The following is a 27,638-nucleotide window of genomic DNA, read 5'->3' as shown; positions in this document are numbered from 1 at the left end:
ATGATGGAGGAGCCCAGCGCATCAGTGCAAAAGATAAGGCTGAAGCATTTGCTACAATCTTCAGCCAGAAGTGCCAAGTGGATGATCCATCTTGGCCTCCTCCGGAGGTTCCCAGCATCACAGATACCAGTCTTCAGTCAATTCGATTCACTTCACGTGATATCAAGAAATGGCTGAAAGCATTGGATACTGCAAAGGCTATGGACCCTGACAATATTCCGGCAATAGTACTGAAGACTTGTGCTCCAGAACTTGCCACGCCCTGAGTCAAGCTGTTCCAGTACAGCTCCAACACTGGCATCTACCCGGCTATGTTGAAAATTGCCCAGGGATGTCCTGTACACAAAAAGCAGGACAAATCCAACCCAGACAATTACCGCCCCATCTGTCTATTCTCGATCATCAGTAAAGTAATGGAAGGGGTCATCAACAGTGCTATCAAGTGGCACTTGCTTAGCAATAACCTGCTCACTTACACCCAGTTTGAGTTCCACCAGGGTCACTCAGCTCCTGACCTCATTACAGCCTTGGTTCAAACATGGATAAAAGATCTGACCTTCCGAGGTGAGGTGAGAGTGACTGCCCTTGACATCAAGGCCGCATTTGACCAAGTGTGGCATCAAGGAGCCCTAGCAAAACTGGAGTCAATGGGAATCAGGGGAAAAACTCTCCATTGGTTGGAGTCATACCTAGCACAAAGGAAGATGGTTGTGGTTGTTGGAGGTCAGTCATCTCAGCTCCAGGACATCACTGCAGGAGTTCCTCAGGGTAGCGTCCTCAGCCCAGCCATCTTCAGCTGCTTCATCAATGATCTTCCTTCCATCATAAGGTCAGAAGTGGAGATGTTCGCTGAGGATTGCACAATGTTCAGCACCATTTGCGACTCCTCAGTTACTGAAGCAGTCCATGTCCAAATGCAGCAAGACCTGGACAATATCCACACTTGGGTTGACAAGTGGCAAGTAACATTTGCGCCACACAAATGTCAGGCAATGACCATCTCCAACAAGAGAGAACCCAACCATCACCCTTTGATGTTCAATGGCATCACCATCACTGAATCCCCAACTATCAACATCCTGGGGTTACCATTGACCGGACACTGAACTGGACTAGCCATATAAATCCTGTGGCTAGAAGAGCAGGTCAGAGACTAGGAATTATGCGATGAGTATCTCACCTCCTGACTCCCCAAAACCTGTCCATCATCTACAAGGCACAAGTCAGGAGTGTGGCGAAATACTCCCCACTTGCCAGGATGAGTGCAGCTCCCACAAAAAGCTTGACACCATCCAGGACAAAGCAGCCAGATTGATTGGCACCACATCGACAAACATTCACTCCCTCCACCAACGACGCACAGTAGCAGCTGTGTGTACCATCTACAAGATGCACTGCAGGGATTCACCAAGGCTCCTTTGACAGCACCTTCGAAACCCACGACCACTACCACCTAGAAGGACAAGGGCAGCAGATAGATGGGAACACCATCTGGAAGTTCACCTCCAAGTCACTCACCACCCTGACTTGAAAATATATCGCCGTTCCTTCACTGTCGCTGGGTCAAAATTCTGGAACTCCCTTTCTAACATCACTGTGGGTGTACCTACACCACATGGACTGAAGTGGTTTAAGAAAGCAGCTTACCACCACCTTCTCAAGGGCAACTAGAGATGGGCAATAAATGCTGGCCCAACCAGCAAAGCCCACATCCTGTGAATGAATAAAATAAAAGTTCTTGCAAGCCATCTTGATCAGTGTAAGACAGAAATATCATATCTCTTTTTTCAGCAATACTCAAGTTCTGTACGACCAAATGTAACCAATCTTAGTCTTAATTTGCAGAACCTATCAGCATTTTTTGATAAAATATTTCAATGTGAGGAGCAACTTTCAGAGAAATGAACATTTTTTATCCAATCTCCCTTCACCCGTGATGTTATTTGACACACTATTCTCTGTTCTGCTTTTCGCTTCCAGGTGTTTCTTAAATATTACCATGTGGAACAGCTCAATCTCATGAAGAAAGAAATAACAGATCGAATAGTTCTGGTACAGGCCTATGTGAAAGGCTGGCTTGGAGCTAAAAGATACAGTAGGTTGCAAGAGAAGAGACAACAGAGTGCAGTCGCCATTCAGTCAGGTAAATCCTCATCTTTGACCATGCTGCCATCTTTTAGAATATCATGAACTTTGCTTAGTTGTGGGTGATCAGATATACCAAGACTATAAAGAGCCAAAACAATTAATGCAGGTGCATATGTATCATTGAGAAGGGTAGATTTTAATTTAAGATACATGGCATAAGCTTGGCAGTAATGCTTTTCAAAAAGCTGTGCAGTACTTACCATCTCATTCCCACTATCAATTTCCCCCTCCAGCTCTGCATCATAGAAAGGGCCTACTAGTGGGAAAACCACTTGTTTCAGGTTGTAGGCCTTTTAATTATACAGATTAGAGCCCTATGGTGTACCTTGGACATTGATGACTATTTTCAGAATCTTTACAAATGAATAAAGTAGCCCAAAAGATAAGTTTAAAATTCATTTTTTGAGTCCCTGAGTCACTTGACCCATTGGCAATACTCCACCCTCCAGTATTGGAAACCTCCTCCAAAAGCTTACCTTTCTGCTAATCAGGTGACCCTCAGGTAATCTGACATTGCACTGACCTGAATTGTATTTCAGGCTATGTTGAGATGCTTGTTTGGCATTCACAACTCTTTGATTTTATGCCTCAAATGGCTGTGGCCTCTTTGCCCTGACTCCTCCAGTCAACCACCCAAAATTTAAAATCTACCACATCTAGTGATAGTTGAGGACAGATCTGGTTTTTGCCATAATTTTGACTCCATCCTCAGTTAAAAAGGCTCTCTGTTTCAGCAGTCTTGGCTCCTGAATTATTCTGTGCCATGGGATATTCAAAACCCATTGTAACACAACATATTAAGTCCACAAAAATTAAGTTGCAACAAGAATGGAGACTACCATATGCATGTTATAAATCAGGTACCATGGGTCTTAATCAAGTATTCTGTTCACATCATAATTAAAAACTAGCAAAGCTATTATTCAGTTGAATTTTCTCTTCAAACAAATATTCATGGTACAAATAGTTCCATTAATTCAAATGTCACTGATCATTATTTTTGTGAACTTTAAAAATATTTCATTGAAATAACATATATGTGGTATATAAATACCAGCAAAGGTGGGTGCTGGAGTAGAATTCAAAACTTGACTGAAAGGTCCATTACCATTGACCTAAAGGCTGCAGACTGTTGAGTTCATGAGAAATGTTGATCAGAACAAATTTTTCCGATTCACTTCAATAAGATTAAATCCCTATTTAAAACAGGAATCTTTCTTATTATCAGTTCCTTTTTATCTTCAGTTCTAGCATGAAGACAATAGCTAAGGGATTGGATATTTCTGTTCATTTCTCCTATAATAATGTTAATATAAGAGAATAAGCAAATAAAAAACAATGACATTAATCCCTCAGATCAGGTCCAGAGGGGCAGAAATTGGGACCCATAACCAGCAGCATGCCAATAGTGTCCACCACAACCAAGAGGTCCAAGGCTGTCCCAAAGTTGGTCCCCGGGCCTCATTTGCTTAACTTGGTTGAGCTTCTGGTGCCTGTTATGCTACACACAAAGCTCATCCTTTTTTCAAAGATAAACATAGGGCCATTTGTAAAGCCGGCAGTAGCTTGAAGGTAAATCATGGGAGAGTTGGAGTTGAAATGAATAGGTAGGGATGCCAATCACAAGGATTATGGAGTCAGGGGAGCATTCCTGCTTTTCCTGGTACCACAGCAGTGACTTTGGATAGACATTTGAAGAAATAAACTTAGCTGTCTTAGCAGCCTGAGGTCCTGCTGAAGAATTCAGTGTTGACCGGCAGCTGCTCCGCTGACCACCAACCAGTTTTGGTGAGGGAGCTTGAAACATGCATTATGTCCCTCACTTACATATGCTGGGGCCTAAAGTCTCTTTTCGGTGGCTGTTTAGGATGCTAACAAAGCTGCTTAGGTGCCATCAAAGCTGTTTTTACCAATATGATGGTGCACATAACGCAAGCGCTAATCAAACGTTGGACGTTGTACCTTGAAACTGATCCATTTTTACCCCATTTGTCACCTGGGTGCAAGGAAGAGGACCAAATTCTATCCCAACTCATTTAATTTTTTGAGAAAATCGTGAAAATCTCTCCCTGACTGTATAATTGAGAAAAACTTGTTATGTTATTTAAACCCTGGTTTCCATCCATTAATAAAGTTCAACTGCAAAGTGGAGTATAGAAAGAAAGAACTTTCATCTTTTAAACATATGTCAAACCACTACACAGCAATTAATGGTTTTTGACTATAGTCACTGTTTCTATTTAAGCAAATATGACAGCCATTTGCAAAGAGCAAAATCCCACAAACAGCAAATGCTTTCAGAGGTTTTCACTGAGAGATGAATTTTGCCAATACACCATTATATCTTCCTTCACTTCTTCACACAGTGCCATGAGATCTTTTACTCCAACGCAAACAAGCAGATGATCAGTTTAACGCCTTGTCTGAAACATTGCACCTCAAAAATTCAGCATTTACATACACTCTTACCTGAAGTGTCAACATAGTCTTTTTTTTATTCATTCATGGGATGTGAGCTTTGCTGGCTGAGCCAGCATTTATTGCCCATCCCTAATTGCCCTTGAGAAGGTGGTGGTGAGCTGTCTTCTTGAACCACTGCAGTCCATGTGGTGTAGGTACACCCACAGTGCTGTTAGAAAGGGAGTTCCAGAATTTTGACCCAGTGACAGTGAAGGAACGGTGATATATTTCCAAGTCAGGATGGTGAGTGACTTGGAGGGGAACTTCCAGGTGGTGGTGTTCCCATCTATCTGCTGCCCTTGTCCTCCTAGATGGTAGTGGTCGTGAGTTTGGAAGGTGCTGTTGAAGGAGTCTTGGTGAATTCCTGCAGTGCATCTTGTAGATGGCACACACTGCTGCTACTCTGCGTCATTGGTGGAGGGAGTGAATGTTTGTGTATGTGGTGCTAATCAAACAGGCTGCTTTGTCCTGAATGGTGTCAAGCTTCTGGAGTGTTGTGGGAGCTGCACTCATCCTGGCAAGTGGGGACTATTCTATCACACTCCTGACTTGTGCCTTGTAGATGATGGATAGGCTTTAAGGAGTCAGGAGGTGAGCTACTCATCGCATGATTCCTAGCCTCTGACTTGCCCATGTAGCCATAGTATTGGGATCTGGATTACTAGTCCAGCAAAAATACCACTATGCCATCACCTCCCCATTCTCTACTCCTGGAGCAGGCATCAACTTTAACCCCTGAAGAACACTATTTGTACTTACCTCTATAGTATTCTGTCATATTCCTTATCACATATTTCCATATGTTAAACTACTAAAACCACGAGTTCCCTGTGTCATTCTACGTTAAACGTTCTCCAGTATATAATTGTCAACAATTAAATAGTGTAGCCTTGAATTTCCATGAGGGTTGTCCTTATGCCCCATTGTAATTTCTGTGGAGCAGTATTCAGACAAGAATCACACACACAAAGAATAATTGATGGTTGCTTTGTACCAAAGTGCCATACCTCAGCTTGAATTGCAGTCAGGAGACAATACATTGGGAGAAATTGAGAGAAGGAAAGAAAGTATTGATGGTGAAGCTACCACATCAAAGCAGTACAATAGCATCAAATTTAAATGAAGACCGCAAAATGATGACATACAGGAGAAAAAAACAGAAACGTATGAAAAATGCATATCAGAAGCAAAGCAATATTAATAGGATGCAGCAACGAATGAGTGTATTATTTGTATTCTGACTAATCCTACATTAACAGTGCATTTACTTATACTCTACAGATCTACAGATAAGTATTTGTTACATTCAACAAATGGGTCATTGCAATACAACGTTTAAAACAACACAAATACCAAACTTTAATTGCATTTTTGTCAATGAAAGCTTTATTTCATTCAAGCTCTGGTTCTCCTTATTAAGTTTATATGAAACATATTGCTTTTGTTGTTGCATCTATTATTAGATTTCTTTTTTCACTGTCTCCAGGTTTCGTAATAAGTGCAGCTCAATTGTTCTGCCCCCTGACAAATTGTTTTTAAATTTAATTAAATCTGTCCAAATTCCAGCAGCTCACCGCATATCTTATATGCCTTTTGAGATTTCTGCTCTGATCAGAGTCCTATACGCAGATCATTAGAAACTGGGGTGAAAAACTGGTCTATTAGTTTTATGACTTCATTGAATAAAACCCAGGCTGATGGAATTAAAGCCTCCTCTGTCTTCTAGCTGCAGGAGTACAATATTAGATGTGAGCTGTGTCTCACTTGTTAGCCCTCTCCTCTTGGAATCAGATGATTGTGAATTTAAGCCCCCACTACTGAGACATGAGCAGAAAATCTACGCCAAATCCAGTGCATTACTGAGGGAACATTACACTGTCAGAGGTGCTGATGTTACTGTCAGAGGTGCCGACATCTGAAGAAACATTAAAATGATGGCCCATCCACCCACTCAAGTGGACATAAAAGATCCCAGTGTACTGTTTTGAAGAAAAGAAGGGCAGTTTTCCACTGTCTCCTAGCCAATGTTTATATTTATCCCTCAAACACCACGGCTTAAACAAATTCAACTGGTCATTATTTTTTTTTAATCCACTCATGGGATGTGGGTGTCACTGGCTAAACCAGCATTTATTGCCCATCCCTAATCATCCTTGAGAAGGTGGTGGTGAGGGTGAGCTGCCTTCTTGAACTGCTGCAATCCATATGGTGTAGGTACACCCATAGTGCTATTAGGGAGAGAGTTCCAGGATTTCCACATTTCCTACATTACAACAGTGATTCCACTTCAAAAGTACTTCATTGGCTGTAAAATGCTCTGGAACATCCTGAGATTGTGAAAAGTGCTAGGTACACACAAGTCTTTCTTTCAATACAAAATGTGTAGTCTGATCAATCCTGTTCTTATGGTGTGTTGGTCCACAATACAAAACTGTCCTGAAAGTCGCAATCCCACTGACAGAGCTCAAAGGATGACTCTTGCAGGAAAGGGGAGAAATGATTTCCTGGAAAGCAGCAGGGATGCTCTTTTAAAATTAGAGCTGAAGATTATTGCTAGGCCAAGGTAGAGGAAATTTTGAACTCTGGTGCTATACCTGACATGGAAGTGTTTGATACAAAGACACCAGAATTTTGACCTTGATGGGCGGATGGGCCCCTCCGGCTCGGCAGCGGGCGGGCAGCCGAACTCCACCGCAGAAATGGGGCTGGCCGCCATTTTGAGTGGGCGGGCTAATTAAGGCCCGCCCAGTGGCCTGCCCAACAGGAAGCACATAGCGCTTCCTGTGCGGGGGGGTGGAGGGATTCCCCATCTGTCAAAGTGCACTCTTTCGCGCATGCGCGCAAAAGAGCGCACTGCTCCCTGAGACTAAGTGCTGTCTCAGGGAGAGCGCTGAATGTTTAAAAAACTTTAAAAATAAAGAAAGAAAAACGTATTAACATGTCCCCCCTCACGTGACACTGTCACATGAGATGGGACATGTTAATAAATATGAGTGAAACTTTTTAAAAACTGAGATGAAAGCTCATCCCGCCAGTGGATGAAGTTTCATCTTTTTTCAGAAGCCCGCTGGGGCTCCTGGCCTGCCCGCCAGCCTTAAGGTTGGACGGGCAGGTCTTTCAATGAGCTGAACGATCCTATCAATGGATTTAATTGGCCATTGACAGGTCGGCGGGCGGACAGCTGATTTCGCTGTCCGCCCGCCTTACTAAAAATTTAAATGGACCGGGATGGCTTCGGGGGTTCCTCCCCCGCCCCCAAATCGCCGGCGGGAAAATTCTGGCCCTAAAATTCCGGAAAGACACAGCAGGAGTATCAGCATCTGTGGAGAGAACAGACACGTTGGGGCTTGGATCTTGCTGTCCACATTGAAATGACAGCACTCACCTCTGACATTAATGGAAACTACCCACAAAGATCTAGCAAGTTCTATGGTGTGGATTTCCTCTTTTCTGACGGTAATTTCATTCTGGCATGAACTATATAGGATCTTTGGTGTCCAGCAAAGTCATTTCATCAAAAGGCTAAGTTGTCAATCACATTAAAGAACTCACAGAGCGAGCAAACCATGAAGTAACGAGCAGGTTTTATCATTCACATTTTATAATCCTACAAAATTCAAAATAATGATTAGGACACGTAGTTGGGATTAAGATAGAAAATGGAATATCATAAATAATTAAATAAAATAATTTTTGTTTTTAATAGAATCTTGGTATTTTTATCATGGAATGAAGGAATTGGAAAATACACAAATATATAAGTAGTTTTTCATGGACAGAGAGATTGTTCAGCAATTAATATAACCTACTACACCATTAAAATCCAGTTAAACTTCATTCAACAAGGTGTAACTTTTTCAAGGGTTTTTACAGTGAGGATAGGATGCAAAAAGCAGAAGGTAACATCAATTTGATGATTTATGGATGATTTTCATCTCCAAGGAATTCAACAGTACACCCTGTGGAGCCATTGACAGTAACTTCTGGATTTCTGTGTTTAACTTTGCCTGTGCGAATGCCAGACACGGCTGTCAATTTCACAGCGTAATGATGGTGAATGCTGACATTTCACCATTATTACAACTATTAGGTTTATCTAGTGCATTAACAATAATGCATCTGCAAATGAAAAAATTAACATATTATCCTTCTAACAGCTTTTAGAGGGCACAAGGTAAGAAAGGACATTGCCATAGAAAAACAGAAGCTAGAGCATACGATTATTAAACTCCAGGCTGGTAAGGAATTTTACAGGACTTTTTAACGTTTCCACTGTAATTATAATCAGTTATTATCTTTTAGAATGTACTTGAAGTTAAAATGTCTGGTGTAAAATGTGCCATCGGGCCTTTAATTGGCTCGAGGCAGGACTTCCGCCCCATCTGAGAGGAAGTCTCGCCTCCAAGACCTGCCAGCCTATCAAATGGCTGGCAGGTCTCTTGTTCCAGCAGCACTACAGAGAGCAGTGGCGACCTTTGGCAGTACAGCAAGTCCCTGAAGAAGAGGAGCCAAGAGCCTGGAACAAGGTGAGTCCGGTGTCTCACCGGGGCTAGGCTGGCAGATGCCAAAGAGGGGTTGGGGGGTAGGCAGGAGAAACATAGAGGTGGGAAAGCCTTGAAGAGCCTTCCAATGGGCACAGGTTGTCCAAACAGGGGGCACGCACTCTGGTCCAGCCACTTGGCTGCCAGCTTTTACTGGGTGGCCTGGACAATTAATGTGGGCCTCCCGCGCTGCAGGTAACATCCCACAGTGGCAGGAGGAAGCCCTTAATTGGCCATTTATTAGCCACTTAAGAGCCTCAGTTGGCCCCTAGTGAGCAAGCCAACCAATACCTCCTCCACGTGGGTAAGATACCCACAGCAGCAGATAGATGATGGGCATGGTGCTACTGCCATGCAACCCAATTTTCTACCTTCCCTGTCTACCATGCCACCATCAGGGGACCATAAAATTCAGCCCATTAAGCAGAGGGAGACACAGACAGAGGGAAACACTGAAACAGAGAGAGGCACTGAGACATAGGACAATGGGGGACACAGGACAACAGGAGGCACTGAGCAATGGGGGACACAGGACAATGGAGGACATCGGGAAATGAGGGACACAGGACAATTTGGGAGCATAGGATAATGGGGGACACAGGACAACGGGGGATACAGGACAATGGGAGACACAGGACAGTGAGAGACACAGGACAGTGAGGGACACAGGACAATGGAGGACACAGGACAATGGGAGACACTGAGCAATGGGGGCAAGGGACAATGAGGGGCACAGGAAAATTTGGAGACATGGGACAATGGGAGACACAGGACAATAAGGAACACAGGACAATTTGGGGAAACAGGACAATTTGGGGATACAGGACATTGGGAGGTGCAGGGCAATGGGAGACACTGAACAATGAGGGACAGGACAATGGGGGACACAGGACAATGGGTGACACTGAGCAATGAGGGACAGGACAATGGGGGACACAGGGCAACGAGGGACACAGGACAATTTGGGGAAGCAGGACAATTTGGGGACACAGGACAATGGGAGGTGCAGGACAATGGGAGACACTGAACAATGGGGGGCACAGGACAATGGGAGACACAGGGATATGGAAGACACTAGGCAATGGGAGATTCTGGGCAATGCCTTCTGCTTCCCAGTAGCATAGTAGCTAAAAATGGTGGAAGTTTGTGAATCTGAATCACCTTCACATTCTGCAGAATGCATGAAAATTAACTTGAAAGTAGAGTTTATTGCCCAAAGGAGGCAAAAAACATTAACTGAAGCATAAAGTACAAACCAATGAAAATGTGCCTTACTTTCCTATTATGGGGTGATAAAATGACTATTTACAATTTGCTTATCTAAGTTGCAAGAGGATACCTGTGCAGAAAAGAATACAAAGAAATACTGGAGGAAAAGAGAGGTGCTGCTATTAAAATCCAGGCTCACTACAGAGGCTATATGGACAGAAAGAACTTCAACATGAAAATGTAAGTCCTGTTATAAAATAGAATCCAAACAAGAACTGCAAGGGGTAGATTTTGACTTTGTGCAACAGCATAAAACTATGTTGGATCTTTTTGCATCTCTCCTGATGCACATCACTGGAAATAACAGCCTGTAAGACAACTTACTGTCACCCCCTTTACGCTATCGCACAAGGTCAAAATCTACCCCAGCGTGTGTTAGAAAGTTGAAAGAACCATGTGAGACTCAGTGACATTGGAAGGCCGAAAGTGAAGCGTAAGCAGTTTAGGTGCTGATTGAAATGATTTGCACCCTGAATGCATTTACTTTTAATAAAATAATTTGAGCTGTTTAGTTTTGATGCCCTGACTGAGATTTCCCACTCTGGATCTTCCATGATCACCACCTTAGTGACAGCTAAGTTCCTTCACACGACTAACTGTCAATTGTCCAAAAGGAAGGAAGAAACTTTCAAACACAAGGGCAGGATGGAATCGCATCAGCTTACAGGAAGGTAGCCATAGATAAATAAATCATGCACTATCGTATTGTGACAAGTTGGTTTATTACTGCACTTTCAGTAGGAAGCGGAGCCTGCTGACTGTGCATATCAGGAAATCATGGGTCTGTTGCCTATGATTTTTCAGCTATTAATTTTCATAAATACTAAATCTTGGGCAACAAGCCTGTGATTTAATGTTTTGGGTGGTCAGTGCATGAAATTCCACATCAACAGTGTGGAATCAGAAGGTCTGCCATTTAACCTATGAAAATAACTGCAGACTAACATAATTTTCACCTACAAGTATATCTATCCACAAAATATTAAGTCTTGTATCTGCTGTGTGTTATTGAAACTATGACTTAAACTATGTCTAACTGACACTTTTATAAGGTTGTAAGAGCAGCAATTTTTTTAGAAAGCAGATTTTTGAATATGTGTTTTTTTTCATGAACATTTCAAGACTTGCCTTTGTTACTACATGGCTCATTGGTTTTGCACATAGTGCATATTGGGATGAGTTGGCATGAAGGGGGCATGGGAGTATAAAGGGATCACGTGAAGGGCATGGAGGGGGCATGGAAAGTGGGTGCATAATGGGGGCATTGTGATAGGTGAGGGTTAGAGGGCCTAACAGCCTTTAATACAACTGGGCCAAAGTCCTAGAGAACTGGGCTTTCTAACAAGCCTGCCCATGTGGCCGCCTATGAACTGCTTCCGGGTTCAGGGAGCAGGACTCTATCCTTGCCCCGTCTGCCCGGAGCAGAAATAGTGGGTGCCATTTATACGGAGATGGGTCTCCTGACTCAAGCTTCCTGCCTCATTAGCAAAAACCTAGCCTTATATGTACAACTAATCTGTAGCCATCTCTTTCAACTTTGAAAATAAAGTTTTCAGAAAATTTCAGGAGTTCACTGGATCACCTTTGTGCTTTCAAAGTAAATAAAGAGTTGATAAGATCTTTCATTCTTTACTAATGTTAAAAACTTCACAGATAAGATCTGAGGGGGCTTTACAGGGTAGGTGCTGAGAGAATGTTTCCCCTCGTGTGGGAATCTAGAATTAGGGGACACAGTTTAAGAATAAGGAGTCTCCCATTTAAGATGGAAATGAGGAGGAATTTCTTCCCTCAGAGGGTAGTTAGTGTTTGGAATTCTCTTCCACAGAGAACAGTGGAGACTGGATCACTGAATATATTCAAGGCTGAGTTAGACTGATTTTTGATTGACAAGCGAGTCAAGAGTTATGGGGGAGGAGGTGGGGCAGGGAGGCAAGAAAATGGAGTTAAGGCAACAATCAGGTGAGCCACAATCTTTTTGAATGGTGGAGCAGGCTTGAGGGGCTGAATGATCTGCTCCTTGTTCCTAATTTTTATGTTCTTACAGAACTGAAGCATGTGTTTGGGCCATCAATGTAATTCAGTGCTTTTGACTAACTCTCCTCTAAAGATTGTACTGGTGTCAACAAGGCCAATGCATTACATCTAATGCAAATTCTTCACTATGACAAGAAAAATGTGTTTGATAATTGTGTCAATAGTTGCCCTTGAAAGTCCCATAATAAGACTTACCTTTTTCTTTATGTAGAGAATATGAATTAAATAATCCTTACGAAAAGCAACCAAATAGCTCTGGTGAAGAAGACGTGCAAGAAGCAGGAAAATGCCCTGGGAAAATGGTGGAGGGTGACGGAAACAAGAGCAACCCCACATCCAATAATATCATTAAAGACATGCATCATGAAAATGCAGAAAGAAGACCATCAAGCCATGCCACAACTGCGTCTGATGTGAAAGGTAATGAAGATGAAGCTGCAAAAGTCATTCAGAGCAACTATCATGGATACCGGGAGAGAAAAGGCCTAGAGGGTAAAAAAAAGCAGCAAGAAGAGAAAAAGGGAAATGAGGAAGATGATGCCAAAGCTGCTACTGTTATTCAAAGTAATTATCGAGGTCATCGGGAGAGAAAGAGACTGCAAGAGAACCAGGTTCCAGTTAAAACCAAGGAAATAGAAGTGTCAAGAAAAGGAATCCAAGAACTACATCAACCACAAAAAGGAATTGTAGCCAGTGAAGGTCCAAATGAAGTACCAGCTGGAACAATTATTCAGAGCAATGACAGAGGAACCAAAGAAAGCAAACGGCTGAAAGAAGAAAGGAAATTAGATGGAAATGGAGAGATGGCAGCCCATGAAAAATCTCAAACAGTCAGCTCTAAGGAGGATGAAGAGCAAGCAGCAGTGAAAATTCAGAGTAATTACAGAGGCTTTAAGGAAAGAAAGCAAATTCAAGATAACACTCAGAGAGAAGGAGAAATGTTTGCTAACTTTTCAAAGCAGGTGGGTGATATTAGGGATTTGCTCATTTTCATTTGTAGCACAGTAAATTTCAAAACCCAGCTTAGACAATAGGAGTACAATGCAGCATTACCACCTGACATGCCGAAGCACAGGCCTATTGAGGTCGCTACACTTACAAGACAAATCCTTAATCCTTTCACCTTAACTCCTTATCATGGCATTGTCTCAGGTTGACTGTCTAGCCTATGCCTAGTAGTGAATTATGCCTAAATCTGCTTGTTGAACTGTCTTCTATTAATCAATTCAAATTGTAGTTGCATTTACATTACCAACCTCCAATTAAGATTCACACAAGCTATTGAGTGAATGAGTTAACCCCTTTCTGTTAAATAATCAAAGAAGAAGCCAGACAATTTTTTATTAGCCTCAAAATCATAAATAGCAGCACTTGAACTGAAAGGTTGGATATGAAAATAACTAGGAGATAACTTATAACATAACCAATGAAGTAAATAATAGAGGCTACAAAGACAGTTCCGTTATGACACGGTAATTTAGCAGTTGTTTGCTCATTAAAACTTGATGGTTAAGACCAGCGTCTGCGTTTGATATAAATTGGTGAGATTAAGTTAGAACTAGATTTGTTAGACAGCTGACAAGCTAATATCTTTAGATAGCTAGTCTATGCAATGGATTAAAGTCATATACTAGTGGGTAGAAATGTTTCCAGAACTTTTACAAGCTGTCCTGATGAGCTGGTGTAGATGAATTGGTTGCCTTGTTTTTGTCTTGTTTTTCTCGGGGAGGATGAAATTCTTCTGTAAAGGCTCTGCCAAGTTTCCAAAATCAAAGCAAAATATACTGGGAATACTCAGCAGGTCAGTCAGCATTCGTGGAGAGAAACAGAGTTAACCTTTCAGGTCAATGACCTGTCATCTGAACTGGTTTCTTCCTGCTTTCTTCAAAGTTTCTTCCTAGTTTCCCCTCAAGATAAAACCAAGTGAAACTATTGAATATCGTTCCAAACTCTCATCCTATGTTATACAGCTTTCATTAATGGTCATTTCTTGGTGTGTCGTTTCATGTACTTAGCAGTTCAGGAAGTATGACGTTTCATAAAGTTAATTGCTTTTCTTTATATCTATAATTATTCTTCCAAATCCAAGTCCTATTTAGAATCAGTTAATTATCCAGCTCTTTCTTTCATAATGTGAGGAAGCATTTTAAATAATAGCATAAAGTTCATTTCAGGATGATTGGATCCCTTTCTAAATGATATTCTGTATTTACATGGAATGATACAAAAGCCTATATTCTTTTAACCAATAAATGTTTATGTTCTTACTGTCAGATAACAAAGCGTTCTGATGAATTCCTGATCGCCCAGAAGAAGCTAAATGATGTTATTGCCTCAAAATATCTGACGGTTAAGAGCCAGAATCCACAGCCTGAGACAAAACAACCAACTGGGAGACCTTCTTCCCCGTGTCAACCAGGTTTGTCTGCTGCTGTCATTTAACTTAATATTCCTCAACAATAGGAAGATTAATCGTATAACTAGGGTTGTAAATAGGACTTTGAACTAATTAGTGGGGGGAGGGTTCAATTGAAGGGAAGTTTAACAAATCAAAAAGAAACGAGAGAGCAGAGGTGCAGGGTAGTGAAGAGGCGAGCGATAATCAAAGTGTGACAGGAAGGGGCAGAAAATATAAGCAGATGAATGCAGCAGAAATTAGGACCAGAATGAGTAATAATGGTAAAAAGTCAAAGCTTAAGGCTCTTTATCTGAATGCACGCAGCATTTGTAACAAGATAGATGAGTTGATGGCACAAATAGAAATAAATGAATATGACTAAATAGCTATTACAGAGACATAGATGCAGGGTGACCAAGACTGGGGACTCAATACTCAAGGGTGTTTGACGTTCCGGAAAAATAGGCAAAAAGGAAAAGGAGGTGGGGAGCTTTGTTAATAAAGGAAGGTATCAGTGCGATGGTGAGTTGTGATATAGGTCCAATAGATGTGGAATCAGTTTGGGTGGAAATAAGGAACAGCAAGGGGAAGAAGTTACGGTGGGAGTTGTTTATAGGTCCCCGAAGAGTTGCCTCACTGTAGGACAAAGTATAAATCGGGAAATAATGGAACTGTGTAAGTAAGGTGCTACAATTGTCATGGGCAATTTTAATCTGCATATTGACTGGACAAATCAGATTGTCAGGGGTAACATGGAAGACGAATTTGGTGAGTGCATCAGGGATTGTTTCTTAGAGCAATATGTTGCAGAATCTACCTGGGAACAGGCTATTTTAGATCTAGTAATGTGTAATGAGATAGGATTAATAAGAGATATCATAGTTAAGGATCCTCTAGGGGGTAGCAATCACAATATGGTAGAATTTCAAATTCAGTTTGAGGGTGAGCAACTTGAGTCTCAACTCAGTGCCCTCAACTTAAATAAGGGCAATTACAGAGGTATGAAACAAGAGTTGTCTAAAGTGGGCTGGGAAAATAGATTAAGGGGAAGGTCAGTGGATGAGCAGTGGCAGACATTCAAGCAGATATTTCATAACGCTCAGCAAAAATTTATCCCGGTCAAAAAGAAGAACTTGATGAGAAGGATGAACCACCCATGGTTAACAAAGGTGGTAAAGGAGAGTATCCAATCAAAAACTAAGGCATATAAAGCAGTGAAAACTAGTGGTAGGTCAGAGGCTTGGGAATATTTTAGGAACCAGCAGCGGATGATAAAAAAGCTAATAAAGAGAGAGAAAATTGATTTTGAAAGTAAATTAGCAAGAAATATAAAAACAAACAGCAAGAGCTTCTATGGGTATATAAAAAGAGAGTAGCTAAAGTGAGCATGGGACCCTTGGAGGATGTGACTGGAGAATTGATAATGGGGAACAGGGAAATGGCAGACAATTTAAACCAATATTTTGCATCAGTCTTCACGGTTGAGGACACTATAAACATCCCAAAGATATCAGATAAGCAAGGAGCTAATGGGAGGAAAGATCTTGTAACAATCTCTATCATGAGGGACAAAGTATTTGAGAAACTAATGGGAATAAAGGCAGACAAGTCACCAGGACCTGAAGGCCTGCGTCCAAGCGTTTTAAAGGAAGTGGCTGTAGAGATAGTGGAGGTATTGGTTAAAATATTCCAGAACTCACTGGATTCCAGTAGGGTCCCAGCGGATTGGAAAACAGCTAATATGGCACCCCTGTTCAAGAAGGGAGAGAGACAAAAAGCAGGAAACAATAGGCCAGTCAGCCTAACATATGTCGTTGGGAAAATGCTAGAGTCTATTATTAAGGAAGAAATAGCAGGACATTTAGAAAAGCTTAACGCAATCAAACAGAATCAATATGGTTTTGGGAAAGGGAAATGAGTTTGACAAATTTGCTAGAGTTCTTTGAGGATATAACAAGCAGAGTTGATAAAGGGGAGCTGGTAGATGTCGTGTATTTGGATTTCCAGAAGGCATTCGATAAGGTACCACATAAAAGGTTATTGCACAAAATGGAGCCCATGCTATTGGGGGTAATGTTTTAGTATGGATTGAGGATTGGTTAACACACAGTGGACAGGCAGTCTGGATTAATGGGTCTTTTTTAGGTTGGAAAGACATAACTAGTGGAGTGCCACAAGGATCAGTCCTAGGGCCTCAATTATTTACTATTACATTAATGACTTGGAGGAGGGGGCAGAGAGTTATGCAAGCAAATTTGTTGATGGTACAAAAATAGGTGGGAAGGCATGTTGTGATGAGGACAAAAGGAATGTGCAAGGGGATATAGATAGGTTGAGTGAGTGGGCGAAAACTTGGCAGATGGAGTTTAATATAGGAAAGTGTGAGGTCATGCACTTTGGTAGGAAGAATCGAAAGGCAGACTATTATTTAAATGGAGAGAGACTCCAAAAAAGTGAAGCACAGAGGGATCTTTCTGGGTGTTCTTGTGTATGAAACTCAAAAGGTTATCATGCAGGTGCAGCGTGTAATTAAGAAGGCAAATGGATTTTTGGCCTGTATTGTTAGGGGGTTGGAGTTTAAAAATAGTGAAGTCTTGTTGCAACTGTACAGGGTTTTGGTGAGGCTGCACCTGGAGTACTGTGCCAGTTTTGGTCCCCATATTTAAGAAAGGATATACTGGCATTGGAGGCAGTTCAAAACATATTCACTAGGCTGATTCTGGGATGAAGGGGTTGACTTATCAAGAACGTCTAAACAGTTTAGGCCTTTATTCATTAGAGTTTCAAAGAATGAGGGGTGATCTTATTAAAATGTACAAGATTCTGAGGGGCTTGATAGGGCAGATGTTGAGAAGATGTTCGCATTAGTGGGGGAGTCTCGAACTAGGGGACATAGTTACAGAATAAGGGGACACTCGTTTAAAACTGAAATACAAAGGAATTTCTTCTCTCAGAGGTTAGTGAATGCCTGGAATTCTCTACCCCAGAGAGTTGTGGAGGCTAGATCACTGAAAGTATTTAAAGAGGAGGTAGATCGATTTTTGAAATATTGGGGAGTTGAGGGTTATGAGGAGCTGGCACGAAAGAGGAGTTGAAGCTTGAGGCAGTTCAGCCATGATCTTATTGAATGGCGGGGCAGGCTTGAGGGGCTGAATTGCCTACTCCTGCTCCTATTTCTTATATTCATGGGAAATCAGCGCCAGAAGAAGCAGTAGGGGCCAGATTTTCACAACCAAGGCGGATAATTCGGGTCAGGCCCGCCAACACTGGAAGCAGATCATAGGCAACCTAGGGTGGGCAAATGCTGAGGCAGGCCAGTTAGAAGGCTCAGTTTAGTCATCTGGGCTTTTGCCCCAATTGTATTAGAAGTGTTATGCCCTCACCTCTCATGCCCCCACCCCTCCAAGCCCTTCCATACTAACTCATGCCCTCCACCCACACCATATACCTCCATACCAACTTCATGCCAACTCATGCCCCCTCATCTAACCCCATGTCCCTCATACGCCCTATGCAACCTCCATAGCCACTCACCAGTGTCCACCATGGGCAGACCTCAGGAGCACCTGGAGATGAGCAGAGTTAAACTTCTAGCAATCTAATGTAGCTCTCACTCATATACACTAGATGATGAAAAAACTCCCATTCATAAAATCTATTCAAAGCTTTTAAATCTCCTCAAGTTGTTAATCTATTATAAAAGTGAACAAACTTCTCATCAGACCCTATATCAAAGATTTCCAATCCTTTAATAACCTCTCTAAACTGCTGAGACCATTACAATCTTTAAAGCTCAGGCAAGCAGTCATGGTTACATAATGATAGCCCTTGGCAAATGTCAACAAAGACCTCTATTGAAACTGCATGAAAAGATGATAATGGGCTGTAACCTCCAAGCTTCCCAGCATCGGATTAGCGGTGTACACCAAAGAAGTGCCAGGGACTCCCAATGCGAATTTCCAAGGTAAAGGTTTGCACGGCTATTTCCCAGAAGTGCACACTCCCTCTGGACAATTGTGCTGCGCTGGGAATCATCCGAAAATGTGGTTTCAGCCACAAACTTCGGATGGTTCCGCCAGGGTTATACCAATAGTTACCCAGAAAAAGTTAGAAAAATTAAAACTTCTTCTAACTTCTGGGTAACTATTGTAAAGACCCAAACCAATACCCCGATGGGACTCCCCCACCCCTGACTAACCCTCCCCCCTTCACAGTATTCCCCACCCACGGATCCCCTCCATGGGACTCCCCCAACCTGTACGAGACTCCTCACACTAGACCCACCACCCACGGGCCTGGCTCTTACCCCAGCTTCCCCCCAATGTCCAAACCCACATCACCCCGAAATTGCAAACCCCCCAGCCCCCCGAAATATCCAAATCCCCACCTCCTTGTTAAGGCCTTTAAGTCGGCAATTGATGCCGATTTTGAGGAGCCCGTGCGAACTTTGGCTCGGCGCATGGGCCCAACAGGCAGGCGGGTAAGTGATTTTTTAACAAACCTCATCCACTGGCGGGGTGAGGGTGAGGTTTCATTTCAGCTTTAAAAAAGTTTAATAAAGTTTCTGTGCACTTTATATGTCCCATCTTGTGTGACATTTTCACATGAGGGGGACATGTTAATGATTTTTTTTATTTTTCTATTTTTAAACTTTCACAACCTTTCAGCGATTTCCCTGAGGCACCACTTAGCCTCAGGGAAGTGTGCGCTCTTTCGCGCGCATGCGCCCGTCGGGCATTACGCTGGGCGGGCCTTAATTGGCCCACCCACATAAAATGGCAGCAGGACCCGTTTCGGGAGTCGGTCGGGCCCATCCGCCCATCAAGGGCAAAATTCAGTCCCATGGAGGGATATGAAAACTGGCATAGAGATTTATGATAAAATCCAAAGATAAGATACTCCAGAAAAGGTAACTGTCACGTTCCAGAATATTCTGATTATTTTCTACTGGAAGCATTTGTAAATAAGAGTTACTTTTAATGTTTTTTTGAAACAAAAAGTATTCTCACATTTTTTTTAAGACTCCTAACTAAAAAGTGGTTAATAGGCTAAATGGGAGTTGTTTTTTTCATAAACCAAACAAGAGCACTTTGTTAATTTGTCTAGGTAATTGAAGAACACCTCACACCCTTGTTCCTTGATCCTTGTTTGTCTCTGAAGGGTGATAAATAGATTAAGGCCATTAAAACGGGAACTCATAAGCAAAATTCTGCAGCTGCTGGAAATCTGAAATGCAAACAGAAAATGCTGGAAGTACTCAGCAGATCAGAATGCAGCTTGAAGAAACAGAGTTAATAGGTGAAATCTCAAATGAATAGACTCGCACGTAGCATGTCAGGAACCCGTTCATAATCGAAGCGGGCCTTTGCCATGGCTCTTTAACTCAGCTGCAGCTAAGCATTAACATCCTCCTTCTGGGTTTCCTGTCAAAGAATGCTGATGGGATAGCACAGCAAATCTGTCAATGGAAGGATTTCTAGTTATAGGGTCATAATGGCTGAACTGCACACCAATTCCTGTGGCTTCAGATATAGAAAGGGGTCCTTGGAAGGTTGCACCCACCATAACCCCCACCCCCAGCCCCCAACCTTCCACGTCTCCAACTCTTACCTGGAGGTCCTGTTGTGGGATCTGACGCGCTGAAGTGAAGTGATGTTTTCCAAGGATGGGTACAAGAGGCCAGCTTCTCAAACCAAGCAGGTGTGAGTGGAAGTAGCCAAGGAAGTGAGCAGCAGGATTGTGGTCCCTCAAACCTGGAGACAGTGCCCCAAGAGGTTTAAGGACCTCAGGAGGGCAGGAAAAGTGAGGGGCAAGCCCCACATCCTGACTATGCCAGTATTCTCCTGCACTCCACAGATTAACACATCTTACAGCTCCATTATTCCTTTCTCTCCAGGTAGTTCCTTACATCCCCATCTGAAAAGCAAACATTGACACACCCTCATCATTGTGCCATCTCAGGTCTCAAAGTCACCCTCTACAAATGCTATCTTTCATTCCTCTCCACACAAACCATTTCTCATACTCACAACCCTCTGCTTTCTCTCCTTGCAGGAGAAGAGAGCATCGGGGTTTGTGTGGGGGCAGGGGTGAAGGGGTTGGTGGTAAGAGTGTGGCCCATCAGTGACAGCCATCTTCACAGTCACTGGTAATATACTGCACTGGGAACAAGGTCTCGTTCCAGGAGGCTACAACTGTGAGCAACAACATGCCATGAAATCCTGAACCTCATGATGCCTGAAGACCCTGTATTGGGGGTTTCACCTCCTTTTCAAATGGATCTCTGTTTCCATCCCCTTTGTCCTGTGAAGCAGCATGTCGCTGAGGAGAAGGCAGCAGGTGCTACTACTGGTATTGCTCCTGGTGCTGTTGATGTTTTTGCTCCTCTTGTTCCTCATGTGAGGTCAAAGGTAGAGATGCATAAGCTGCTCCCATGCCGCAGTGAAGGTTAACAGCTTGGAAGATCAGGTCAAGGTGAGTGAAGTCCAATACTTGAAAATCATTTCCGACAAGTTGGAAATCATCTGTGAAGCAGTAAGAGCGCATTCTCAAAAGAACTGCTGTGAGCAGCAGCCTCTCACCCAGCTATGTCTGTAGCTATTGAGTTTCATTCTTCGAAGGCTTCCTGGCCTGTCAGTTTTCACCGAACGAGCACTGCTCGCTGTGTTCTCATCTGTTTAACCCTGGTAAATTGCAGATAGCTTAGGAAACCTGTGGCTGTAAAATCCAGAATATTGAGTTAAATTCAAAGTTAAATGCCTGCTTGCATTATTTTTTGACTTACCCAGTAGTTGCACAGGGGTTCCCCACTCACTTGCAAACCTGTCTGGGTTAAAGACAGAAGTGAGTAGGATCATGTTGAGAAACCCAATGTTTCAGATTTCAGATGACTGGTGGTTTACATGAAACATTGCTTGTTTCTCTCCACATATGCTGCCTGACCTGCTGAGTATTTCCAGCATTTTTTGTTTTTACTTCATATTTCCAGCATCTGAAGTATTTTACTTTTGTACCTAACACTACATTTCTGCTCCATTTGGACCTCCTAGTACTTTTGTTGGAGAATTCCCATTGAGCGGCCCAGGCACCCGCCTGGTACAGCACTTGCCAGTTGTAAATAAATGAAGCTCAGCCCTCAAATTGGCTTGGGCCTCACACCAATGAGTTCAGACAGACAGTGTTCGAAATGCTCCTCCAATCGCCCACCTTCCATCCTCTCAAATTGAAAATCGAGTTAGATAAGGTAATGTGGGGGAAATGTGATTCTTTTTGCATTATTTTGCCTGAATAGATTGGACAAAGCAAATCTGATCAAAACTGTTATTCTGCGTATTCATTCAACATGAAATGAAGTAGACTAATGATTTTTATTAACACGAAGGGATGAATTTTCTCTTTTGGGGCAGAAAACAGGAATCGGGACTGGGGAGGAAAACCAGCCACTGATCTCAGATTTTCATGGAGCAGACCCCTTAATTGCCATAGAGATAGGTTCCGCGCCTAATTAAAGGCGGTAGGCGGACTATCAAAAGCTGGAAGCCCAAGCAGCAGCCCTCCATTTTCAGAGCAGGAACACACTCAACATGGAAGCACCCTCTCACCAACTTTTTTAAAAATTTAAATAAAATCCAGAAGAAAACTGCAAGCCACCTCTGGTGTTGGGGAAGATGGGTGGGTGGGTGGAGGAGGGGTGGTGTGAGGATGGAATTCCTCTACCGGATGGCCTTCAGCTGAACCTGCACCCAGGCAGGCAGGGAGCCAGGCCTGCCTGGAGTGCTGTCTGCTAGCCCCCTGGACTGCTTCTGGATGCCCAGCCGTCAGCCAGTTAAACTACCCCCGCCACATCAGGAAACTGTAGGCTGACTGGAAAATCAAAATCGACTGCCTGCCAGTGCCCTGAACAAAGCTCTTAATAAAACTAAGTAGCTTCTCGCATGCTGGAGGTGGGCAGTCCTGCCAGGCCCCAAATCTGCCTCCCCTAAAATAGCCTATACCAGGAATGGGGTCAGGATACTGGCATGTCAGCTAATGCCAGCATTTTCATGCCCTTTTTTCCTCCGTTTCCAGTCTTGGCAGAGCCTAAAAATTCTGCCCTAGGTATTCACTTGGTACATCTTTGGAGAGATTGAGGAAGTACACATTCCAATTAGATAAATATCCTAACCATGTCACAAAGGAGCATTATTGTGCTGGCTTGTTGCTGCTGTGCTACTATCACGACCAGGCTCTGGGAACTTTTGATAGAAGATGGCTGGAAAATACGCTGTTGCAAACTAGAGAACATTTATTCACTATTTATACTGTTTATAGAGACGGACTTTGGCAGGACTCCATTCGAACCACCTTCCCTCAGGTGCCAGTTGCATGTGATCTGACATCACTGATGATGCACTCTGGCTATTAGCATAATAGCTTTTAACCCTTTATACTACTGCTTCCACCCCTGGCTTACATTGTGCTGCAAATAGATAAAGGGCATGTGCATCAACTCCCACTCTACCTTTTAAAGAATTTTTGCTTGTGTTTTCTTCCTTCTCACCTCCCTATTAAACCTAAAGATAGCACAAAACAGGTGCTAACATCATTTAAGCAATGCCCCCAAAGATTTGTGTAATCAAACAGTTCTAGTGTAACCTGCACTAATGTGCTGGCATTGAGGCATTCTGAAACAGATAGTTATAGAGTTACTATTTTAAGCAGCAAAGAACAGAGAAAATGACACTCCATATGGAGCTAATACACATGTAAGGGCAGACTTAGATTTTCAGACAATGCTGCCCTATCAACTGGAATAATTTATTACTGCACATATATAATGTCAAAAATATATAGCCAGGTATACAATAAGCTAGTTCTGGAATAAATCACCTCATTAATTTAGTGAATAAAATGAGCAAAAGGATGAATACATCTGTATTGAAGCAATCAGGAAAATCTACAAGACTGTCTGTTGCAAGTGTCATCTGGGTTATCCCAGTGGCAGAAGTTGCTCTTTGCAAATAAGGCATTAATCATAAGATACCAGAGCTAAATCTATCTTTCATCAATAATGTAGGTCACATCATCATGTTTATAATTACCATGTTAATCTTAACAATAGTTGTCAAAACAATGTCTTAACCCCCCCTGCTCGTCATTCATTGAATGCAGTTTGTTGCTTCATTGCTGCCCACAAGATTATGGGGTTCTCCGTCCATGCAGTTCTCTCAGCTAACTCTTCAACTGGCTTCCATACGCCTCTGGGTATTGCATTGCTGCAAATGTTATGCGTTAGGATTACTGATCAACTGAACAGCTTTCCAACCTTTCATAAGAAAACAGACCATTAATCTAATAGATGCAGTAAAATAACACTTAAAAATCTCAGTCTTTTATTCAAACCTAAAATGTAATTCTGTTTTTATTACTGTAAATAGCTGAGAGAAGACAGTGCAGATTTTAGCAAGAGAAAACAAGCAGTGTACACAAATGGCTGCAGACACTTGTCTTAATATCTGAATAGTTCCATACGTAGCTGTCAAACCCAAGTAGTGCCATTGACTATGCAACTTTGTGCATGTGTTACGCTATTTCTCAGCTTCTATAAGTGAGTGGTAACATTGGTGTTTACAACATTGTCAAATCTGTCCAACGAGTCACCAGGGCCAGAATTTTCCCATTGGCGTGCGGGGGCGGGCCCCGCACACCGACGCATAAAATGACGTGCAGTGATGTCAGGTGAGCATCCTGACGTCACTGCGCGCCATCGTGATACTTAGGTGGGCAGGCGCGCGATGTTCTCGTATGCGCACCCGCCATTAATTATTCATGTAGTTAAGGCCCTTGAGGCAGCAATTCTCTGCAATTTTTCAGGGCCCGTGCGATCTCCAGGATGTCGCATGGGTGCAACGGGCAGGCGGGTAGGGGACATTCGTATGAACCTCACCCACGGGCGGGATAAGAGCATGAGTGGTGTTGTGAATGTTATCTGTCAGATATTTAATTGTGAAAGTTACTGCTACTTGCCTGTGTGAGTAGCAATGCTTCAAAACTCATACCAGCTGCTTGGACAGGAGTAAAAGCCTTCAGGTCAGTACTCTACAGTAAAGATCATTTTTGGGGCCTGCAGCTTTCAGGGAGCCTTCCCTTAGCCTGGGAATGGGAGTTGTGCTCTCCACTGGAGGAACCTCCTCTGAGGAGGAAGGGAGGGCCAGAAGAGGGAGGAGACCAGGAGTCCACATTAAGCCTTCAGGGGAGCCACCTTTGAGAGGAGAGAAGCAGGCACAAGAGTACACAGGCGGCGAAGCAGCTACCTCAATATGTCTGAGGTGCAGTGCCGAAGGAGGCTCCGTCTCTCAAGGGAGACAGTAACCTCCATCTGCCAGATGATGGACCCTGAGATCTGCGCAAACTGTGTGGGTGGACACCCCATGCCAGTGGTGTTAAAGGTTACAGCTGCCCTCAATTTCTATGCCTCCGGCTGTTACCAGGGGTCAGTGGGTGAGCTTTGCAGAGTCTCCCAATCAGCTGTCCACACTTGTGTCAAGCAGGTGACAGATGCTTTGTTCAGGCATGCATTGACTTTCATCCACTACCACTGGAACGAGGCCAGCCAGATACAGTGAGTCACAGGCTTTGCGGCCATTGCTGGCTTCCCCTGTGTCCAGGGTGCAATAGACTGCACACACACGGCCATCAAGGCGCCAGCAGGTGAGCCCGGTTCCTTCGTCAACAGGAAGGGCTTCCACTCCATGAACGTGCAGATAGTGTGTGATCACAGGATGTTGATTCTACAAGTCTGTGCAAGGTACCCAGGCAGCACCCATGATGCTTATATACTCAGGCACTCCCAAGTGCCAAGGCTCTTCAGTGCTCCAGCCTGGCTGGATGGATGGCTGCTGGGTGACAAGGGCTATCCCATCAAAAGGTGGCTCATGATGCCTCTCCACCATCCAAGAACTGAAGCTGAGCAGCGGTACTATAGAAGCCATGCCTCCACAAGGGCTGTGGTGGAGAGAATCATGTGTCTTCTCAAGATGCGCTTCCAATGCCTGGACCGTTCAGGGGGCACGCTCCAGTACCCCCCAGATCGTGTGTCGGTGATAATGGTTGCATGCTGCGCTCTCCACAATCTGGCACTGCAAAGGGGTGACGCAGTGGACGAGGAAGACATTGACGCAGTGGCTGCAGCTGCACACGATGAGTCCAGCAGTGAGTCCGAGGATGAGCACACACAGGAGAACGCTGAGGGGGGTAGACGCTGAACCGGGCATACTCCAGGGAGGCAGGGACATCCAGGAGGCTTTAATCCAAAGAACCTTCAGCTAGCACGGCACAGATGGACCTTCAACACACGCCAGGGCTGCAGGCTCCATACTCGATACCTGAGTGCTAAATCTGTCTGGTTAATAACATTAACTAAGGCCCTTGTCAATAAAGCTCAATGTCAAACAACTCACTCATAACATCATGGGTTCCTGTCCACCTGCAGAAGTAAGGAATCATCCTGAGGCATGGCGACATATCAAAATTTATTGAGATAACAAACGTAACTTCATAAACCAAAAAAAAAGTGTTGCACATCACACCAAGTCATCAATGAACTACTATGGGCCAACATAAAAGCACCAGTGAGAAACCCATGGTGTCCTTAAGGTGCCTTAAATTTACGCTTATGGGTGCTACGTCTAGGTGTTGCCCCCTTGCTGGCACTGGCATCTGAGACAGCCTGCTCACTGTGCTGTCCTGTTGGTCTTGATGACCTTGGCGGCCATCCTCTGGCCTGTGGAACCTTTGATGGCCCAGCCTGGGAGGGAGCGATCAGTTCCACAGCTGACTTCTCCCCAGTTGCCGCAGCCTCATTGGATGCCATGGCCATTGGTAGAGGGACAAGGAGCTGCTGCCCTCATCCAGAGTGCCCTGAGTGGAGCCCACAGAGACGATAGGCAGCTTCGGACCTCCCTGCTCACCATAGATGGATGGGCACCGAGCTGGGATACTTGGTGCCCAAACTATCTCCCGCATGGGTAATGACCAGCTGCAGTCAAAGCCGCTGTGAGGGCTTGCAGGTCTGAGCGCAACCCCAGGAGGCCCTGATTATTCTGCTGGAGGAGCCTTTCCACGGGTGTTGCCACTCTTTCCATGGAGGAAGCATGGCGCTCGGCCATGAGGCTCATTGCATCGGTGATACTCCGCGTGGACTCCTCAAGCAAGGGCACCATGCGACACATAACCTCATTTATCTCCGCCAGATCCTCCAGCATACCCTGCTGCACTTCCAACATTTTCTGCCTCACGGACGACTCCAGAGGCACATCATCAGCTACCGACCGAGCATGTGCCTAGTCCCCAGTAGTCCTCCGACTGCCGGCGCCCCTGGGCACTCTCTGTCTTTGCCTGCACCTCAAGCGAGTGTGAAGTGCCCTCACTGCTGTGCCCCAGGACACTAGCTGACGATCTAATTCCAACTGAGGTGCTAGTATCTGCGCTGGTGCCTGCCTGGCAGAGGTGATGTGACACTGATGAGTTAATTTGTTCTGGCCCCTCAAGTGTGAGAGGTGGCCCCTCTGCCTCCTCCTCCCGGCCCTGCTCCGGTGATGCTGAAAGGAAGAATAAGGACATTTGACTAGTTACAGTGCAGACAACGTCAATGTGCATCCCTGTCCCCCGGACCATTATGCGCTCATCCTTCCATAAGCAATGGTCAACCTAGGTTACAAACTTCAATCAATGAGCTTGCAACAGTGCCATGGCTTTTAGGACACACATAGTGACTTGAGTGCTCAGCAAACACACCTCCCCTTGGCACC

General features: G+C 43.8%; 1 protein-coding gene across 1 annotated transcript in view; it reads left to right on the top strand.

Moving 5' to 3' along the window:
• Positions 1-27,638, top strand: part of myo3a (myosin IIIA) — a 599,990-nt gene that overhangs the window by 445,537 nt on the left and 126,815 nt on the right. The window contains exons 26-29 of the mRNA XM_078535585.1: positions 1,981-2,143; positions 10,475-10,598; positions 12,664-13,414; positions 14,727-14,871. Of these exons, the coding sequence (XP_078391711.1) occupies positions 1,981-2,143; positions 10,475-10,598; positions 12,664-13,414; positions 14,727-14,871 (1,183 nt within the window). The remainder of the gene's footprint in view (positions 1-1,980; positions 2,144-10,474; positions 10,599-12,663; positions 13,415-14,726; positions 14,872-27,638) is intronic.

Source organism: Cetorhinus maximus, chromosome 3 (genome assembly GCF_964194155.1).
Source record: "Cetorhinus maximus chromosome 3, sCetMax3.hap1.1, whole genome shotgun sequence".
In the NCBI taxonomy this organism is placed as follows: Eukaryota; Metazoa; Chordata; class Chondrichthyes; order Lamniformes; family Cetorhinidae; genus Cetorhinus; species Cetorhinus maximus.
This window is presented reverse-complemented; position numbering and strand designations above follow the sequence as displayed.